This window comes from Phycodurus eques, chromosome 4 (genome assembly GCF_024500275.1).
Source record: "Phycodurus eques isolate BA_2022a chromosome 4, UOR_Pequ_1.1, whole genome shotgun sequence".
Lineage (NCBI taxonomy): Eukaryota > Metazoa > Chordata > Actinopteri > Syngnathiformes > Syngnathidae > Phycodurus > Phycodurus eques.
The window spans coordinates 24,448,813-24,467,506 of record NC_084528.1 but is presented as its reverse complement, the minus strand read 5'-3'; the positions used below and the strand labels follow the sequence as shown (position 1 = coordinate 24,467,506).

Genomic DNA, 18,694 nt, shown 5'->3' with positions numbered 1-18,694 from the left:
CAAAAGAAAGAGTAGACTCTTCTTTCACCAGAAAAAAGTTTGTTTCTAGCTTTTTCTTTTCTTTAATAATCAGTAGCAGAGCACCGATTAGTTTCACCAAAATCACGGGTTTATTACTAAAAAGGGGAAAAAGCGAGCTTTTTGTGAAAACGTCAAGCAAAACAACAAAAACAAGTCTTATGGCAAAATAATTATTTACACATATACAACTAAGGAACGTGCCGTGAACGATGCTGATTCACCGCATGGCTCGATTTGAATGTCAGTGGCCTTTTTACACGGCCTTCACCATTCACTCCATGAACTGTCATCTTTTCTCACGCTTGTGACACAAACTGTCTAATAACTCCCGTTTATACTACATACTACATTTATACCATACATATACATACTCTCTTCGAATGTGAGATGCCTAAACTTGTCCGACAGCCAACATGTTGGCATTTCTCTTCCTCATAGTTGATATGAAAAGCTGAGATTCACCGCCTAATCTTTATCTTCAACTCAAAAGCTGTGCTGAGGGATCTCAAATCCAAAGTGATGCAACGCTGCCATCCACTGGCGTGTGTGGCGTCATCATGACGGTTAAATTTCACAGACAAGCTGGGCAAGACCATCTTTCACGCTTACCCTTTGAAAAACACGCTCTATGAATACTGTATGTTATTTTGGTGGTGGTAAACGGCCGATTTCCAGTTGACGAATTTAAACGTCCATGGCAGTGAATGAGTTTATACACCCCACACAACAGGATAATCACTCAGGATCGTCTTTAGAGACAGCCAATAGTTTCTTTTTATTTTAATTTCAAAGGAGCGAAAATGCTTACATTTGTGCCGATTGTCTGTACGCGTTTACCCGGCCTAACATTTTCAATTGCTGGCCTTGACTGTTTTCCGAGGAAATTGTGCAACGAAATATCTCTTAAAACACACCCCCACACCACAAGATAATCACTGAGGATGATCTTTGGAGTCATCCGATAATCGGTTTTTGGTGAGTTTGATCACAAGGGAGGAAAAGGCTCCAATTTGGCCCGATGTCACGCACGATACCTCAAGGCTGTAAGATTATGAAGTGTACAACTTGTAGGTTTTGCAGGTTGTTGAGATATGAGTCACGAGTGCAGTCTGCCGTTTTAGTCATCCTGTCATACGTTTCGTTAGCCACATGACTTCCTGTTTGCCCATATGACTCTGATGTGCGTTGACGTTCACAAATTAATCTACAGCATCTTCTCCCCTCGCTCCTTTTGTTTGCTGTTCCGCGGCGTCTTCATTTCACGCTCTTCAGTCCCGCGTTCCCCGTTTTCTCCCTTGATTGAGTCTCACCTTTCCCATTCTCGCCGCTCACCTCATTAGCGAAGCGGCCGTCTGCTCATTTCCTCTTCTTGTCCTGCTACCACCTCCCAACAGTGCACACTTCCTGCGGTCCAAACCCTGCAAGCCCACAATCCCCCAACCCCCCGCACATCCTGTCCTGTTATTCATTGTGTCCGGACAAAACGTTCCACAAATAGACCCGTGCTTGATTTGGATGAGCAAGGAGACAATTTAGTATGAATTAATTTATTCATTTAATAATCCATCCATCTGTTCTATGTCATAGAGGGGTGTCAAACTAATCTTCTTTGTGGCTGTGGGCGTCTTATGGCTGTGAAAATCATATACTGTACAGTGAATTCCCGCTTTATCACGTTATACCGTTCCCGCCCCACTATGCTACAGATTTTTAAGTGATCATTCTGTATGGGTTTTTGCAGTATACAGCTAAGTCCTTATTTAGAGTTGTTGAGTATTGTTGTATGTTATGTTTATGTCCTGCTGCTCCGTGTGTGTTCGAGTAGCAGTTGTTTGAAGTTTTTTAATTACTGTCACTAGTATGCTAATTTCCGTTAGCCCATCTATGGCATTTCCCATTATTTTAGCATTTACTAGCACTTTCGTTAGACACATTTATATGGTTTAGTTGAAGATTTTGGTGTTTGAAAATACAATGTTGAATTCTCTTTTCTTTTGTGTCAGTTTTACAGTAAACCTCAACTAGGAGTGACAAACAGCTTGTAGCAAGCATGCATTGGCTTGAAATTTGGACAACTGCAAGCGAGAGTCTTCTTTCCTCAAAGTGATGTTACATGATAGAATCCCGTTTCTTGACAGTGAGAGTGAGAACGAGGATTAAAGAATGCTTTGAAAAGTGTGTTTTAACAAGTTTAAAGTGTGTAGGAGGGGTAAAACTATGAAACTATTTTATATGGTCTCTCATGCAACAATCCATCCTTAAAACCATCACTGTTTATCCATCCATCCATTCATCTAGCCTTACATACATCCTTGCAATCATCAATTCATCTGGTATTTCATCCATCCATCTATTGCTTCTTCTATAAATCTGTACATTTTTCATTTAGCTATGCAATAATACATCTATGCATCAATCATTTTTTTAGATAAATAAAATGTCCCTGTATGTTGATCCATTCATTTGTGGCACGAAGATAGCAGTTTGCTGTTTGGGGTTTACCTTCTTCGCCTCTTTCATGTGAGTTTGCATTTCATATGGTCTCAGGTGGGAACAAGGAAGAGCAAAGGCGTGAAAAAAATCAACCTTATTGACTCTCCCTTTTCTAATTTTTTTATTTGAGGAGGCTTAGCTACCTTGTACTTCCTTATTGCTTCTGCCTTTCATACTTGTGTGAATGTTAGATTTCCTACATCTTTTTAAAGCTTTACGCTTTTCTACCTCTCAGATACTGGACAGTATTACCACCCATCTAGTAGTCACACTGATTATGTTGCATATTTTGAGACTAACTAGTTGGGGTGCAGTCATAACTACACTGTGTTAATGCTGTTTTAATGCGCTTGCTCTATTCATAGGTTTTCCTTCGTGTCTTTGAACACGATATTAAAATTAATGAGCTTGCTCACTCCAAATATGTTTAACAGTACTTACAATATCAAAGGGGAAAGTCTATTACAAAGTGGGTGCACTGATATGTTCTATTATTAAAATGTGGCATTACTGCACTCTAATGTAGTTTTTTAAATATACTAAAAACAAAGTTGTTTAATAACTTAGTTTTGTTTTGTTAAAACAAAGGACTTCTAAGAATGCACTGCACTAAATTGAATATGTATTGTTGTTTTTACAGGAAAGCTCACTAATCTTCCAGCTCATCATTTGCTTCGATGGTTCTGTTGTTTTTTCCCCCTCCTAATACTGACAGACTCCCCAAAGCCTGGTGGGAAAATAACAACAGATTAGTCTGTAAAGAGGTTGGCTTCGGAAGATAATTGTTGGGGAAAAGCTCTCAAAACTGAAGACTGAAAGTGAAAATTGTCTGTGTTTCAAGTGTTTAGGTGATGAGTTGTGAGTTTAATAAGAGTTGGCGATCTGGGACTTTTTTCAAGCAAATCACAGGTTTTTTGTTCAGTGTGTCATCATGCTGACAGCCCTCATCAAGTGCTTTCATTCTAGATATGACTTGATGTTGTTTGGTACAAATGCCGTATCTTCACGACCATAGGGTGCACCGTATTAAAAGGCGCAGTCTCAGTTATGGGGTCTATTTCTGTATTTAACACATACATAAGGTGCACTGTATTATTAGGCGCAGGCATGGTAAAACATACGCTAGCTTAAAACATACGGTAGCATGCATGCACGCTAAAACAATGTTTTTAAAGAGGCAGCGGGAGCAAAACTGAGTTGGGTTGTACTTTATTGAAGTATTTAACAATGTACTAACTAGCTAAAAAAAAAAGTCACGCAGAGCGCTCATCACACAACAACATTTATAGATGTTGGAACTCGGTGAACACATAAGGCACGCCGAATTGTAAGGCGCCCCGTCCATTTTGGAGAAAATTTAAGACTTTTAAGTGCGCATTGTGGTCGTGAAAATACAGTTGATTTTTTTTTACATGAATACAGGTGAAGTGTGACATTAAGCAAATAGTTTTTTAGGTCATTATCATCAAATGTGGACATAAAGAAAATATAATTTCAGATGTGGAAAACCTTAATTGAGGAGCTACCATTTGAGGTATGATTAAATGTGGTGTGTTGTAAATTGATTTTTGAAATAATTAGGTGTGCTGTGAAATTATTAAGCAAATCACTTTATTGGTCATTGTGTCAACATATGAGGATGTACTGTATTAACAAAATAATACAAATATCTGGAAAGCCTTTGTCAAGGGCCTTCATTTGAAATATTACTCAATTTGTTGCAAATTGATTTTTGACAAATGTGAACTGAGACATTAAGCCAATCGCTTTGTTTGGTCACTATGGCAAAAGTAGGACATATTGACAAACTAGTTACAGATAGTGAAATCCCTGTTTAAGTGCTTTCATTTAAGGTATGACTCAATGTGTATTTTTGCAAATACATTTTTGGTTGATTCACAGGTAAACTTTGACTAAGGTTATCCCATTAAGTTCACAATCAATTGCCATCAAAAACTAATCACCTGAGTGGTTTTGTACTAACTACATGTCCATCGAATTTGACATTTTACTCAGACTTTGATGCTTTGGCATGGAGAAACTTTTCAAGCCAAAGAAACTTAACAGCGAACATCAAATGTTATGGTGATTGATGATTTGCGAGTGAAACGTGAACATTTGTTGGCTCTTCAGGGTTGACGGTACAACGAGCGGCATCATGGGCTGCGGACTACGTAAGATGAAGCCCACCTCGGAGGACAAGTCGCCAGGCAAGATTTACTCTACACTGAAGAGACCTCAGGTCGAAACCAAGGTGGGCATGGCCTACACCTACCGCTACCTGGACTTCCTCATCGGCAAAGACGGTAAGACTTTAATACAGTATTCTACTTCTGTATTAAAAACAAGACATTTACAGACATGTTTAATATTTGAACTGCAATACAGTGAACCCTCGTTCATCGCGGGAGTTAGGTTCCAGGACTGGGCACGATAAGCGAATTTCCGCAAAGTAGAGACACCATATTGATTTAATTTTTTAACGTATATTGTGACCTTTTAAAACCCTCTCTATCATATTATCCGTAGGATAATCATATAGGATATCACATTTTTGCACACTACTTAGTAGTAACAATTAAAATTAAATAAAAAAACAAAGATGGGTACTATACTGTAAATAATGTTCATACATATAACTTAAAAACCCCGCAAAGTCGTGAATCCGCGATAGTCGCACCGCGAAGTAGCGAGGGTTCACTGTAGTGCATTTCCCATGTTGATGAATAAAGTATCTATCAATCTAAATATGTGCCTTATATCATTCGTTTTATAATTTTCAATTGACAATCAAAAAATGAAAAAGGAAAGTGACTTATTTTATCAGATTTTAAATCTCACAAAAAAATTTAAAACTGCGAGATTCCTCACATTTCAATTTTTGTCTTAGATCAAAAATACGAAATAAAAAAATGGGCCACAGGATTTGAAAATTTAATTGGTCGGGCTTATGTGACCAGAATGTTCGGTAACGAGCATTAGTAAAGCTACATTAGCTTGTTAGCTGCCGCAATCAAGCGGGACCGCGACCACTAGCCATCAAATAAATAAATTTAAAATAAAAAAAGCCAGATTTTTCAGCATTTTTTTCATTGTTTTAGTTAAGAAATTATGAAATTTGTCATTTTTGTCAAGTGAGAATAGAAAAAACGAATGCTAGATTAATCTGCTTCTTGATGAATGGAACTTTCCAATCGCCTTGTTTCTGTCATGCCTACACAGGAGGAGATGAAGCTCCTTTACTGAGGCCGCCATCAATGTCACAAACATTTAGCGCTTAAAATTCATCTACTTGTGCCTCTTTGGCCATAAAACAAATTAGACTTGATGTCTTTTAATTAGTTTTACGCCACTGCTCTCTAAACACTTTCTGTTTTCAGTGACGATACATCCGAGTTACAAGTCACTCATCCTTTACTGGGAAGCGAAAGATTTAATTTTTTTTAAGATAAATGGTTTATAAATTGGGTGGAACGGTGGACGACTGGTTAGTACATCTGCCTCACAGTTCTGGGGACTGGGGTTCAAATCCCGGCCTCGCCTGTGTGGAGTTTGCATGTTCTTCCCGTGCCTGCGTAGATTTTCTCCGGGTACTCCGGTTTCCTCCCACATCCCAAAAACATGCATGGTAGGTTGTTTGAAGACTCTAAATTGCCCATAGGTGTGAATGTGTGTGCAAATGGTTGTTTGTTTATATGTGCCCTGTGATTGGCTGGCGACCAGTTCAGGGTGTACCCTGCCTCTGGCTCAAAAAAAAGCTTGGATAAGCTCCAGCACGCCCGCGACCCTAGTGAGGAGAAACGGGAAAGAAAATGGATGGATGGGTTCATAAATTGTTTTTAGACGAGCAACAAATTGTTGGTAATTACAATCTCTCGAAGATTCTGAAAATATTGGCCTATACACCTTTGTTTTTTAAGTGAGTGAGGTATGAACTGATTTGTGTATATAAGTGGGCACTGAATGCAAATATTTCTTACTATAAACATTGTGATGTTTTTTTTTTTTGAAACAACTGGCTTTTTGAAATGATAAACTTTTTTGACAAATGTGACATTCTGTTTATAAGTGTAACATCATCTATCACATAACATAAACATTGTTAATTATTACTTTTTCTACAAATTAATTGACTTTTGGGGACTCTTTCATGTCCGAACACCCACCAATTTATGCAAGTGCTTGTATCCTGGCGAAAGTGTAGGTATTTTAGGGGTCCCAATAGACACAAGAATAAGTCTCAAGGACTCATGCCCGAAATTAGAAGAGGAAGTTGGACATTTTGGTTCGAAAATTCTAATGCTAATACTTTGACGAACTCCAACTAATGAATTTGCCCAAATGATGCCCAATCAAAAGCATGTATCTGAGACAGATGGGCAACGCTAAATTGCCAAGCATTTTTTCCTTTTCCATCGAATGTGGGCGGAGCATGGCATTAAAGTTTGTTGATCATCATTTCGAGGATTCGTGGAAAGTTAGAAAAAAATAGCAGCTAACACCAGTTATAAATAAATAAATAGTGTCTGTTGATTATTTTAATCATAAAACTAGGGATAATTTAAAGTACTGCAGTAACAGAGTAAAAATTATGTAAAAATGATTTATTGCCTATAAAGAGGCTTTGTTTTCACTTTTGTGGGTGAGCTCATTGGGCGCGCTGATTTTTTGGGATCTAGGGGGAAAGAATAAAATGCTGAGCCTGCATCTTTCTGCCGAATGAAGACAAACTAACCATATTGTTTCCACTGTAAAGGTTTTGTGTCTGCTGACTTAGTGGAAAGAAAAAACCCCACTATAACAGCAAGGCACCGCCCACTTGGCGGGAAGTGAGGTGAAGGCTGAGTTCACTTCCTTGTTTGTTCCTCTGAGTGGAGGCCTTTTTGTTAAATTTAGATGCTTTGCTCCTCTTCAGTCCGTCCAGACTGATTGCATTTCACCACAATCGATAGAGATGTATTGATCCCAGCCAGAGGACAATCACAGCCAATGAAGCTTTGCTTTGATGCTGGCTGAAAAGAAGCAGCAAGGAGGCATGCTGGGTAAATAAAAACGGACGTTGTGAGGTTATGAGGGCTGCATAAATTACACCATGTATAATTTTTCACACAATTCTAAATGCATAGAATATTAAATGTGATGTAATGATGTTTCCTAACTGTTCCCAAAAGATTTCCCAAATGTTCCCTAAATGTTTGCTAAATGTTTCACAAATGTTCCCCAAATCTTCCCTCAACATTCCCAAAACATTCCCAAAAATGATACCCAAATATTCCCGAAATACTCCCCAAATCTCCCTTTAATCTTCCCCAAATGTTCCTGAAATGCACCCAAATTGTTGGTAATAATTTTCAAATCTTCCCTAAATGTTCCCTCACTGTTCATCAAATCTTCCCTGAATGATCCCCAAATCATTAGCGCTTTAAAGATATTAATAAGATATGGCACATTAGACATGTATTGAACATTAAATGTTGTAAATGACAATGTTCCCTAACTCTTTCCCAAAACTTCCCTAAATGGTATCCAAATGTTCCCTAAAAGATCCCTATATGATCGACAAATGTTCGTGTAATACTCCCTAAGGTTTTCGTTCTCTTTTTTTAAAAGCTTAACAAACCTCGCTGTTGTATTTGTGGGAATTTGTGCAGAACCTTTATCGATTTAACACAATTTCACCTTGAACGCCGCATTCAATCAATATTGACGTCTTTATTTTTTAACCCTTATTCTCCAATGGATAATCTTGGTAGTATTTTTAAGTGAAACCATGCCGCAGGACTAGAAAGGGGAGTGGACAGGGTAATAAAGGATGGTGAATTCCCGACTCAATGTCACGCTGGCCTTCGGTGAGATGGATTCAATTCCAGCTCTCCATCCGGTGAGCTGCGGGGATAAGTCCCAGCTCCCCCGCCGTGCCGTCACTAATCTCCCTCCAGAAAAGACACTCCGGCGCAACGCTTTCACGCTGACATCTCCTGCAGCACTGAGGTGCATCTAAGAGCCACTGAGTGCAAAAATGAGGGGGGCAGGAAGTAGAGCGGCGCGGGGAAATAGTTTTATGCACGTCCCTCACCTGACGCCATGACAACTGCTCATGTCAATTGAGGAGGGAAGGAACTCCAGGGGGCTCTTTTCATATCACAAGGTGATTTCAAAAGGTGTGTGATGCATCGTTTCCTGGTGTGTCTGTGATAGTGTATTGCGGAGACGCGCTGCATTATGAGACACCCGCATTGCATTGTGGTGATGGACTAGGGCTGGCACGACATTTTGAAGTTGACGCTAATGTGAAGATGGTCGAGTCGGAGTTGATTAATCGATGGCGTCATTATTTTTTCAGTACCATACAGCAGTCCCCAACGTTTATTGCGCCACTGACTGGTTTCACTTTGTAACATATAAAAACTAATGATTAAAAATACCATTATGCGGAATGTAGTTGTTGTAATTAGCCCTCAGTTGTTTCTCTTCAAAGAGCTGACTGTACTGCTAGTGTTACGATACAAGTGTTGCTTTACAACCAGTAAAGCGACTCAAGTATTGTTATGTTGGAATCTGAACTCGTTAGCGTAGAATCGTTGTCTGCGCATTATTGGACGTAACATTTTGTTAAAAGTTGTCATGATTTGACATTTAGTTTTTGTTTTATGCAATGTCATGTGTTCCCAGCTGTTCAACCTCTAGAGGCGACACCCGCATTGCATAATGGGGACATCCGCATTGCATGGTGACCTGAGGGCACTCCTGCATTGCATTCTTGCATGGTGGGGACCTGTGAGGATGACCACATTGCATGGTGTGGACGCCTGCATTGAAATTTGGCTTGGTGGGGATGCATTACACTAGGCATCGAAACTGGGAACCCACCCATCCATCCATTTTCTGAGCCGCTTCTCCTCACAAGGGTCGCGGGAGTGCTGGAGCCTATCCCAGCTATCATCGGGCAGGATGCGGGGTACACCCTGAACTGGTTGCCAGCCAATCGCAGGGCACATACAAACAAACAAACAACCATCCGCACTCACATTCACAACTACAAGCAATTTAGAGACTTCAATTAACCTACCATGCATGTTTTTGGGATGTGGGAGGAAACCAGAGTGCCCGGAGAAAACCCACGCAGGCACGGGGAGAACATGCAAACTCCACATAGGCGGGGCCGGGGATTGAACCCGGGTTCTCAGAACTGTGAGGCAGACGCTCTAACCAGTCTACCACCGTGCCGCGGAAACTGGGAACCGAAAGTTTTTAATTTGAAAGATACCGGGAGAACCGGAACTAGTCCCGGTTCCAATTGGTTCTCGATTCTCGATGCCCAACCCTACCCACCTATCATGTTGGGGACCTGTGCTTCTTATGTCCTAATATTTTTATCAATTTCATTTTGGCTATATCAGATTTTGGGCGCTTTCCCAAGGCTGCGGCGGTCACATCAACAACATTGGAGCGCTCTGTCATCCCCGTGGCGTCGCCACCCCAATATCAGACACTTTTGTTTTTGTGTGTGGAGCAGTTGTGTAATAAAAGCAGATGACAAGCTTTATTACTTACAGCTCTCCTCCAATTTACACTGGCTTTCATCAGCCAAAGCTTATTTTGGTACATTTGGAAGCAGTTTAGCAGCCTGTTGAGGCATCTCTCTCGTCGCTCTCTGTCTCTCTGTCTCTTTTTGTCTCTGTCTGTCTCTCTCTCTCTGTCTGTCTGTCTGTCTGTCTCAGGAGCAATGATCAGGGAGTCTAAATCTTGTGTTCTCTCAAGGATGCAATGATGCACTAAAGGTTTTCCAACCTGGGGAGTCTCACGTCAAATTCCCATGACCACAATAATGAATGATCGATATTTTTTAAATCGAAATTATCATAAATCATTTGATAATTTTTTGATATAACTCACTAAATGTGCATTATTCAATTGGATGATATCATTGATACGAATACATTCCCTAAAATATTTCTAAAACATTGAAAATAGTTTTTTGTCTTTTAAGCTACATACCTTACAAAACATTTTTTTACTGATAAAACAAACATTTTTAGCTTGTTTTTTTTTTTAATAAACGTTTGCAAATTGCAAAACGAAGAAAACATGATTTTACTGATTAAACAACATTTGGAGTTACCTGTGTACAACCTCATTGATACCAACATATCAATTATCACATTCTGAACGGTCAAATTAAAAGAAAGCATGTATTTCCATCATCGATATGAATCTTACATCGATTCAACACGATGACCACAATTCTGAACAATCAGAAATTTATATCAACATTTTAAACAACATTACCTTGGCTCGTGAATACCCATGATGCTCCAGTCATTTTTCTTGCCTGCAGCTGGCAATCAAACACAGAGAGCAAAATGTTGACTGAAGCAGAAAAGCAAACCACACCATCTCACACTTATCTTAAAGTATCTTTTCATGAAGCTGTGTGTATTTTCGTGTGCCCATCTCACACTACTACCTGGGCTTATTCACACCTTTAATGAAGCATGTAAAAAGAAAAAAGAAGTATAAATGGAACAAGGTCATTCTAGAGGAAAGTGGGATGCAAAACGTGCTGATGCAGTGAAGTCATTCAACCACTGGGGTGGCGCCGGCTGGCAGACTTTCAGGTCTCACGGCAGACGTGCTCTCTCGGGGAAGACTGTCTACGCACGCACACACACACACACACACACACACACACACACACACACACACGCACACACCCTTCATCCATCCATCCCATCCCGTCCTGTCCTGTCATCCTGACACGCTAATGGAGACTAATCAAGTGCCCGGGGGAGCACAATGGGCCCTTCATCTCCAGACTTCCCGGACCACCCAGCTCCCCTCCCACCACGGCATGTGTAATGTGATTTATGGGCAGAAATAACTACATAGACACTTACTGACCACTTCATTTGGTACACCTGCCTGAATCACATTGGATTTGGAGTTCACTGTATTATGCCAGTATTGCATCATATTTGGAGTTATTTCTATCCTATTTTAATTGGAAGGAATGCTATTGTAGCTGGAATAAATTGTATTGTAATTAGAGTGAGTCCCATTGTAATTGGAGTAAATTCTATTGTAATTGGAGCAAATCGTACTGCATCATGCAGTAATTGGAGTTAATTGTATCATAATTAGAGTGAATTGTATCATATTATAATTGGAAATAATTGTATGGTAACTGGAGTGAATCGTATCGTAAGTGGAGTCAATTGTATTATTGTATAATTTGAGTAAATCGTATTGCAATTGGAGTGAATTGTATGATATTGTAATTGGAAAGAGTCGTAACTCGAGTGAATCGGATCGGAATTGGAGTGATTTATATCCGATTGTAATTGGAAAGAATCCTATCATAACTGGAATACAATCTATTGTAATTGGAATAGTATCGCATCGTAATTGTAGTCAATCATATCGTAATTTGAGGGAATTTTATCGCATCATAATTGGATTGAATCGTATCGTAATTGGAGTGTACTGTATCATATCGTAATTTGAGAGACTCATAACACATTGTAATTGTAGTGAGTTTTGTCGTAATTGGAGTCAAATAGTATCACATCGCAGTTGGAGTTAACGGTGTCGTCTGGTAATTGGAGATAACCGTATCGTTATTAGATAGAATCGTATCATATTGTAATTGGGGTAAAATTGATCATATTTGGAGTGAAATCGTATCATATGAATTGGAGTTAACGGGAGTGAATCTTATCGTCATTGCAGTTAATATTGTCGTTACTGGAGTAAATCATATGACATCATAATTGAAGAGAATCATATCACAATTGACGAGAATTAAATCATAATTGGAGATAATCGTATCACATCGATATTGGAGTTAATTGGAACATACTGTAGCATATCACAGTAACTTCATACCGTATGTATAGCAACTGTATTGTACCATTGGCAGTGTATTAAGAGTGTGCCCCTGCTATAAACCCTACCACTAATTACCACAATCATGGGCACTCAGGCCTGACCAATCAACCACAGATCCTCAGCGAGAGCAGCACGTGTGACCTTGAAAAGCAACAACTTTTTCAGCCATCCAGCAGGTCGCCCCCGCCACTGCTCTGCTTGTACATAATTGATGAAAGTTGCATATCATTAAGGCAACTTGAAAGACGGATGTGACTGAACAGATGTTAGCATACAGCCAGCGTGTGCTAATTCAGAAATTGCTGATGCAAACTGCAGCATGCCATGGATTTCCTCTGCATTTCAACTGCTGCTAAAATGGAGCTTTCACACGGTGTGTATTTTGTGTTTCACAATATTGTAATATGGTTATGATCTTTTTTTGTATGAACAAATAACCTATTGTAGGTTATTCATTGTCCCAACATGTCATATTTTCTGTGCATTTCAGAGCGTAGGTCCTTTATTGATTTCTGTGTGTCTCGTCGTGGGGAATTTATTTAGATTTTACGTATAACAGACTCACTGCTGCTAAATTCTACTATTTTGTTACTCTTTGGTGCGCCCTAAAGCCCTGGAAAATCACACCTTCAATCTGACATAGCCGACTCCAAATGCATTTCACAGCTGAGGTTCTTCATTGCTTTCAGTGCTTCTTTTCGTGATGAATGTGTGCTGGATTTAGAGAACACTCACAAGGAGCTGCTGTAGGCTACAATTCACACCCAGACACTCATACGCAGACTCACCAGCCAACCGACTCCAGCACTTGATGTCACTCACTAGGCCATTGCCCCTTAAAGGCACACAACACAAATACTACAGTACGTACAGTAATTACACTTTATAAAACCAGGTTATTTCTTCACATTCTCTTATTACAATTAACAATTCCTCAAAAAAAGACTAAGCTTTTTAATGCCACTCCCAGTTGAAATTTACTGTCAAACTAAACAAAACAAAGAGAATTACTCGCTGCCTACTTTAAAACATCTGCAGTACTTTACATTCCGCTAGCGCAATAATAACATACAATGCAAAATGCCAAAACTGGCTAACAAATCACATCGATAGTCGCTCTGTTATGACTCTTTAACAACGGGTATTTGAACACAAACTGTGCATTAACACAGGTAGACAGACCATATCAAAATACTCACAGGCATATTCTTTGTCTGTGAAAAACAACTAATATTACTGCAGTTTACTGAGTCTCTTAAAGTAATGTTCGTTTGTCTTCGTGACTGTATTATGCTGCCCCTGATGGCCAAGTTGCAAACACAAGGTGTCGTAATGACTTACCGTAATCATCACAAACCATTTATAGTCTTTGCATTCTATTTAATTGTTATAACTATATTTCCATAAAGTACATTATCCGGTGCTATTTTCCTTATTAAAAACACATTTTATTTTTTTATTTTTTTGAGGAGGCTGGAATGATTATTCATGACATTTCCATTCATTTAAATGAGGAAAGATAATTTGAGTTATGAGTGTGATCACAGAACAAATTAAGCTCGTATCTCAACTGCACCACTGTATAGGTGAAGGTTTGAGTGAGAAAAAAAATAATGTCCTTCAATAAAAATCCAAACTTCAAACTATTAACAGTCCCTGCTTAGGAGTTGATAAAGGGGTTAAAAAAACATTAATTAAATTGTTATATTATTTATTACAGCCGCGTTGCTCCACACACGACAAACAGGTCTGTCTTTTACTCTAGTGAAGAGATAATCTGCCTCCCATGTTTTGGACGTTAACTGTTTTCCATCTTTCGTTTGGCCATTTTTGGGAAAGGGAAGTGTGAATTTGCTCGAGGAGACTGGTAGCATGTTGCTAACAACTGCAACAGAAAGGGAAGGGGCACTCGCCGGTCTAGCCTGATGGACCAACACACTAGCAAAGTATTCTGGGATTTGTAATATTAGTGGCGCATGTGCTATATACTGACGGGGCAGCTCTAATAGATATTTAATATGGTCTTGCGGGCCAAATATAATTACATCGTGGGCCAAATTTGGCCCCGGGCCTGAGTTAGACGTTATGCCTTTATCCCTGAAAATGGTAGATTCAAACCAGAATTGCTGACTATCTGTAAATTTAACCTCACAGGCTCTTTATTGTTTTCCCAGTGTCCTGTCGTGATAAACACGCATGCCGGATTGGGTGTAAAGCGGACAAAATGTAGGCAGCCTGCGTATTTACCTGGCGTCTTTTTATTCCTGGTGCGGCCAGTGAAGTGCCGCCTGATTGAGGCGCTTTTGCATGCACGCTGCTCTTTGATTGCAGCCATTTGTCGGCGTGATGAATTTGCAGACATGCAAGAGAGACGAAGAGGGAAAAGCAATCAGAGTTCACCTTGGAACAGCTGCAATGTGGACAGATTCTCTCGTCGTGATATAACCCCGTTGGATGCCGCAATGTCCCAACATGCTAATCTTAGTCCTGCTTGCTTGGGGTTCAGGTTGTCCCTCTCACCTGTATTACATTCATGGCATGTTTGCGTTCACAATCTTTACTTTCTACTCCACTCACTTGAATAGAAACAGTCTTTTGGTACACGTGAAACCCTCATTGAAATCCATAATTAAAACCCTAACACAGGATTGAACCCCCAGTTTTTTTCAATTCTTGTTTGAAACATGATTTGAAAACCAAAACTTGTCTTAAAACTCTAATTTCCAACCCTGAACCTTACTTGAAAACATAACCCTGTCTTAAAACCTTAATTTGAAACGTTAGCCTTAGTTTGAAACCCTAATTTGAATCCCTGACTCGAAACACTACTTTGAAACCCTAACCTTGGGTTGAAACCCTAATTTAGAAACCATACCCTGGTTAAAATTCAATATCTGAAGCCCTAAACATTGCTTCAAACCCTAATTTGAAAGCCTAACCCAAATTTCAAACCCTAATCCTGACTTGGCTTCAAACCCCAATTTAAAAGCCTAAATGAGGTTTGAGATCTTAATTTGAAATGCTAACCTTGTCTTGAAACGCTAAACCATACTTGAATCACTAATTAAAACTTTAACCCTAGCTTCAAACCTGAATTTGAAACAATAACCTTCACTGCAAACACTAATTTGAAGCCTAATTCAGGTTTGAAGCCAAATTTAAAACTCTTAGTCTTGAAACCGTAATTTGAAAGGCATCCAATAAGTCACCCAGACTCAAAAAATAAACCACACACTGTCCCTTTAAGTCAATAAATTAAACAGCAAACTTAATTTCATGAAGTTAGTCCACTGGTAAAAGAAAGAAGAAGAAAAAACACTGCACAATCTAAACAACTAAACGTAATCAATCATGAGTGAACTAGATTTATCTCCATGCAGTCAGACAATGAGCCAATCCATCATAAGGACACAAGCCTCTCATATTTCACTCCTGTGTGTCTCCAGTGTTTGCATTGACGCGACAGAGGTGGGCGTCAGGTTTTTACCAGGAAAGACCACCTGTCTCTCAAAGGGAAGGTTGGGGCCCGTCTATAATTAGACTTAATTACGTCTCATGAAACCGGGTGATGGATTAGCCACGTCTCCTTATTAGCATATGCTCTGGCTCGCCTTTCGTTTTCCGAGATGACACTTCATTACGTGCAATCTACAGCCCTTGAGTGGAAAAAACGCTTTCATATTTGTCACCCTTGGTTTGTTAAACATGCTAAAATCAAGTGTTAGCACACAGTTGTTGTCTGTGCATTATGGCACCGCTGGTATGAATGTTTTAGGACTAGCGGCACTCGGAATAGCTGAAGCTAGCAAGGATAATGGCTATGCTCTTCCGAAACTATCTTATTTTATAACTCAACCCCGCGCAGACACGTGCAGACTGTCGTCTTGTTGGCCAGACATTTCAGCGTGCTATGGTTATGGTCCAGAAATGGCAGCAGACGGGGAGTTGAAAGTCCTTTGTAATTTGACCAGTTGGAAGACGAGACGTCAAAAATGTGTGATTAGTGATTAGTTGACTTTAAGCATCGGCTTCAAGTCGACCAGTTGACTAGTCCACTAATCAGTTCAACCCCAAGCTGATGCGTTAACTCCTGAGATGCTGATGGCTTCAAAAAGTTTTGGAAGTGCTTCCTGTCCAAATGTTTTCCAAAGCGTGCCCAGTACAGATTGTTCTTCTTGTGATAAAGTTAATCGCATTTTGGGGGGTCTCAACATGCCGAAAACTCACCAATTTTTGCAAGCAAGTGTATTTTGATAAAAATTCATGTATTCTAGGGGCCCCCAACACAACCTCTCAAACGTAGCGCCCCCCTGGAACGTTGGAAAGCTCTCAACACCAGTCTGACTGACGCATGAAAACGTCTCAAGGATCCATGCATGAAATTGAACAGGAGGTCGTCCATTTTGGTTTGAAACTTTTATTCCAGAATTCCAGAGCTTTTATTGTGAGATACTCCTAAAAGCGAATTTGCCCACATGAGGACCAATTGGACACGGGTTTCCTAGACAGATGCGGATGCGAAATTGCCATCTAATGTGTCAAAGTTTGATGATCATTTTGATGATTCAAGTGTTTTTTTCTTTCTCGAATGGATGGTTGATCAATGGAAATGTTAATGTATTGTGGTTAACATTTGATTTATTGGACTCCAAGGTATCCATTTGTACATTTAACAGGTCCAAAAAGGCTACAACATTTGTTCTCAAACTCTTGAACTCAAATGTCAAGGGTACAAAGGAGAAACTTTGACAGAGACAAAGCATTGTACTCCGAAAACTACAACAATGCACTTTGTTTTCTGAGAGCGAGGCCACCCAAAGAGTAAAGGACTATTGGACTGTCGGTGTTTAATGGCTCTGTTGATGGATAACAGTGAGTGTTGAGTACAGACCTGAGGCAGTGGATTCAACATGCTGGCTTCAAACTGCAGCAAACGGCTCACTGGAGGCCTCGCTCGGTTCCGCAGTCAGGAGCAATTTGCAAGCCTGAAACCGTTTTTACCCTCACGCTATTTTTAGACACTCCAGTGAGGTAAACACACTTGCTTGAGAAGCGGTTTGTCGATGCTTCAGGCTTCTTCGAGGAGACACTTATTGCTTCATTTCAGCTGACCACTCATTGCAGCTGCATAGTTGGTTGGACAGTGTTCGACTCTGCTCATCTACAAACAGCACTATTAATTAATCGCCTCATCAAATCCAGCCAGTGGGACACACGTTTGTTTGTCACAAAATAGTTCACACTTGTTAGACTTCTATTTCAAGGTAAGTTGTTTAAATGTGTCGCAATCTTGTCGCTGTGTGAACTTTGACGATGCTGTTCAGCGAGCTGTTAGGCCATACTGTGGGATGTGGGCTGTGCTTCAGAGGCAGTAGCTTGCAAGCCCCTTCCACACTACCTGTTAAAGGGAACTTTTTTTTCTCATGTTGGTGTATGTGTGAAAAGTACTGACACAGAACTGGAGAAGTTCAATTGAAAGAAGAATTCCCTTGGTTTGAAGATAGTATCAGAAGCAGGATGACAGCTGAGCACAAGGGAATAGAGGTTTTAATTAAACACCAGACTCTCCCTTATCCAGCTCTGTTGTGTCAAAAGTAATTCTTGCAGTCTGACAACTATTAGATAGGAATTCGATATTTGAATGCAGCATGCTGTGTTGTATGAAAGAAAAATCCTGCTTCGCTGGGTCCTGTGTGAAAGATGTTACATTTTTCTGGGGAACCTCAATCCTGTTTAATCAGGACCTGAGCACATTTTTATTTTTTAATTCAGACCCCGAGGCCAATTTGACTTAGCAACATGAAACTTGGTAGGCATGTCTATCAAGAGTAGACTTACAAAAAAGTTTCAGGAAGCCATGTTAGTTTGAATCAGTCATTTGAGGATGATTTCCAGGAATCCTTCGAAGATGAACTTGTCGGCAGGGTAGCCCATCCTGGATTTGTTTTTAAAAATACAGCCTCCTGAAGTCAGTTTCACTTAGCAGCATGAAATTTGGTAGGTGTAAAAAAAAGAAGGTATACCAACAAAAAAAGTCTCAAGAAGCCATGCCCGAAAAGATTCAGGAAGTCAGCCATTTTGGTTTGAAGCAGTAATTTGAGGGTCTTTTCCAGGGATCCTTCAAAGACAAATTTGTCAGCTGGGTCGCATTGCCTGGATTTGTTTTTGAAAATCCAGTCCTTGAAGCCTGTTTCACGAAACAGAATAAAAATTTGATAGGCATGTCTATAAAGAGTATAACCACAAAAAAGTCTCAAAAAGCCATGCCCAAAAAGCACATCAAGTGTACAAT

General features: G+C 39.8%; 1 protein-coding gene across 1 annotated transcript in view; it reads left to right on the top strand.

Moving 5' to 3' along the window:
- Positions 1 to 18,694, top strand: part of LOC133401944 (raftlin-like) — an 85,271-nt gene that overhangs the window by 9,294 nt on the left and 57,283 nt on the right. The window contains exon 3 of the mRNA XM_061675476.1: positions 4,648 to 4,820. Within this exon, the coding sequence (XP_061531460.1) occupies positions 4,648 to 4,820 (173 nt within the window). The remainder of the gene's footprint in view (positions 1 to 4,647; positions 4,821 to 18,694) is intronic.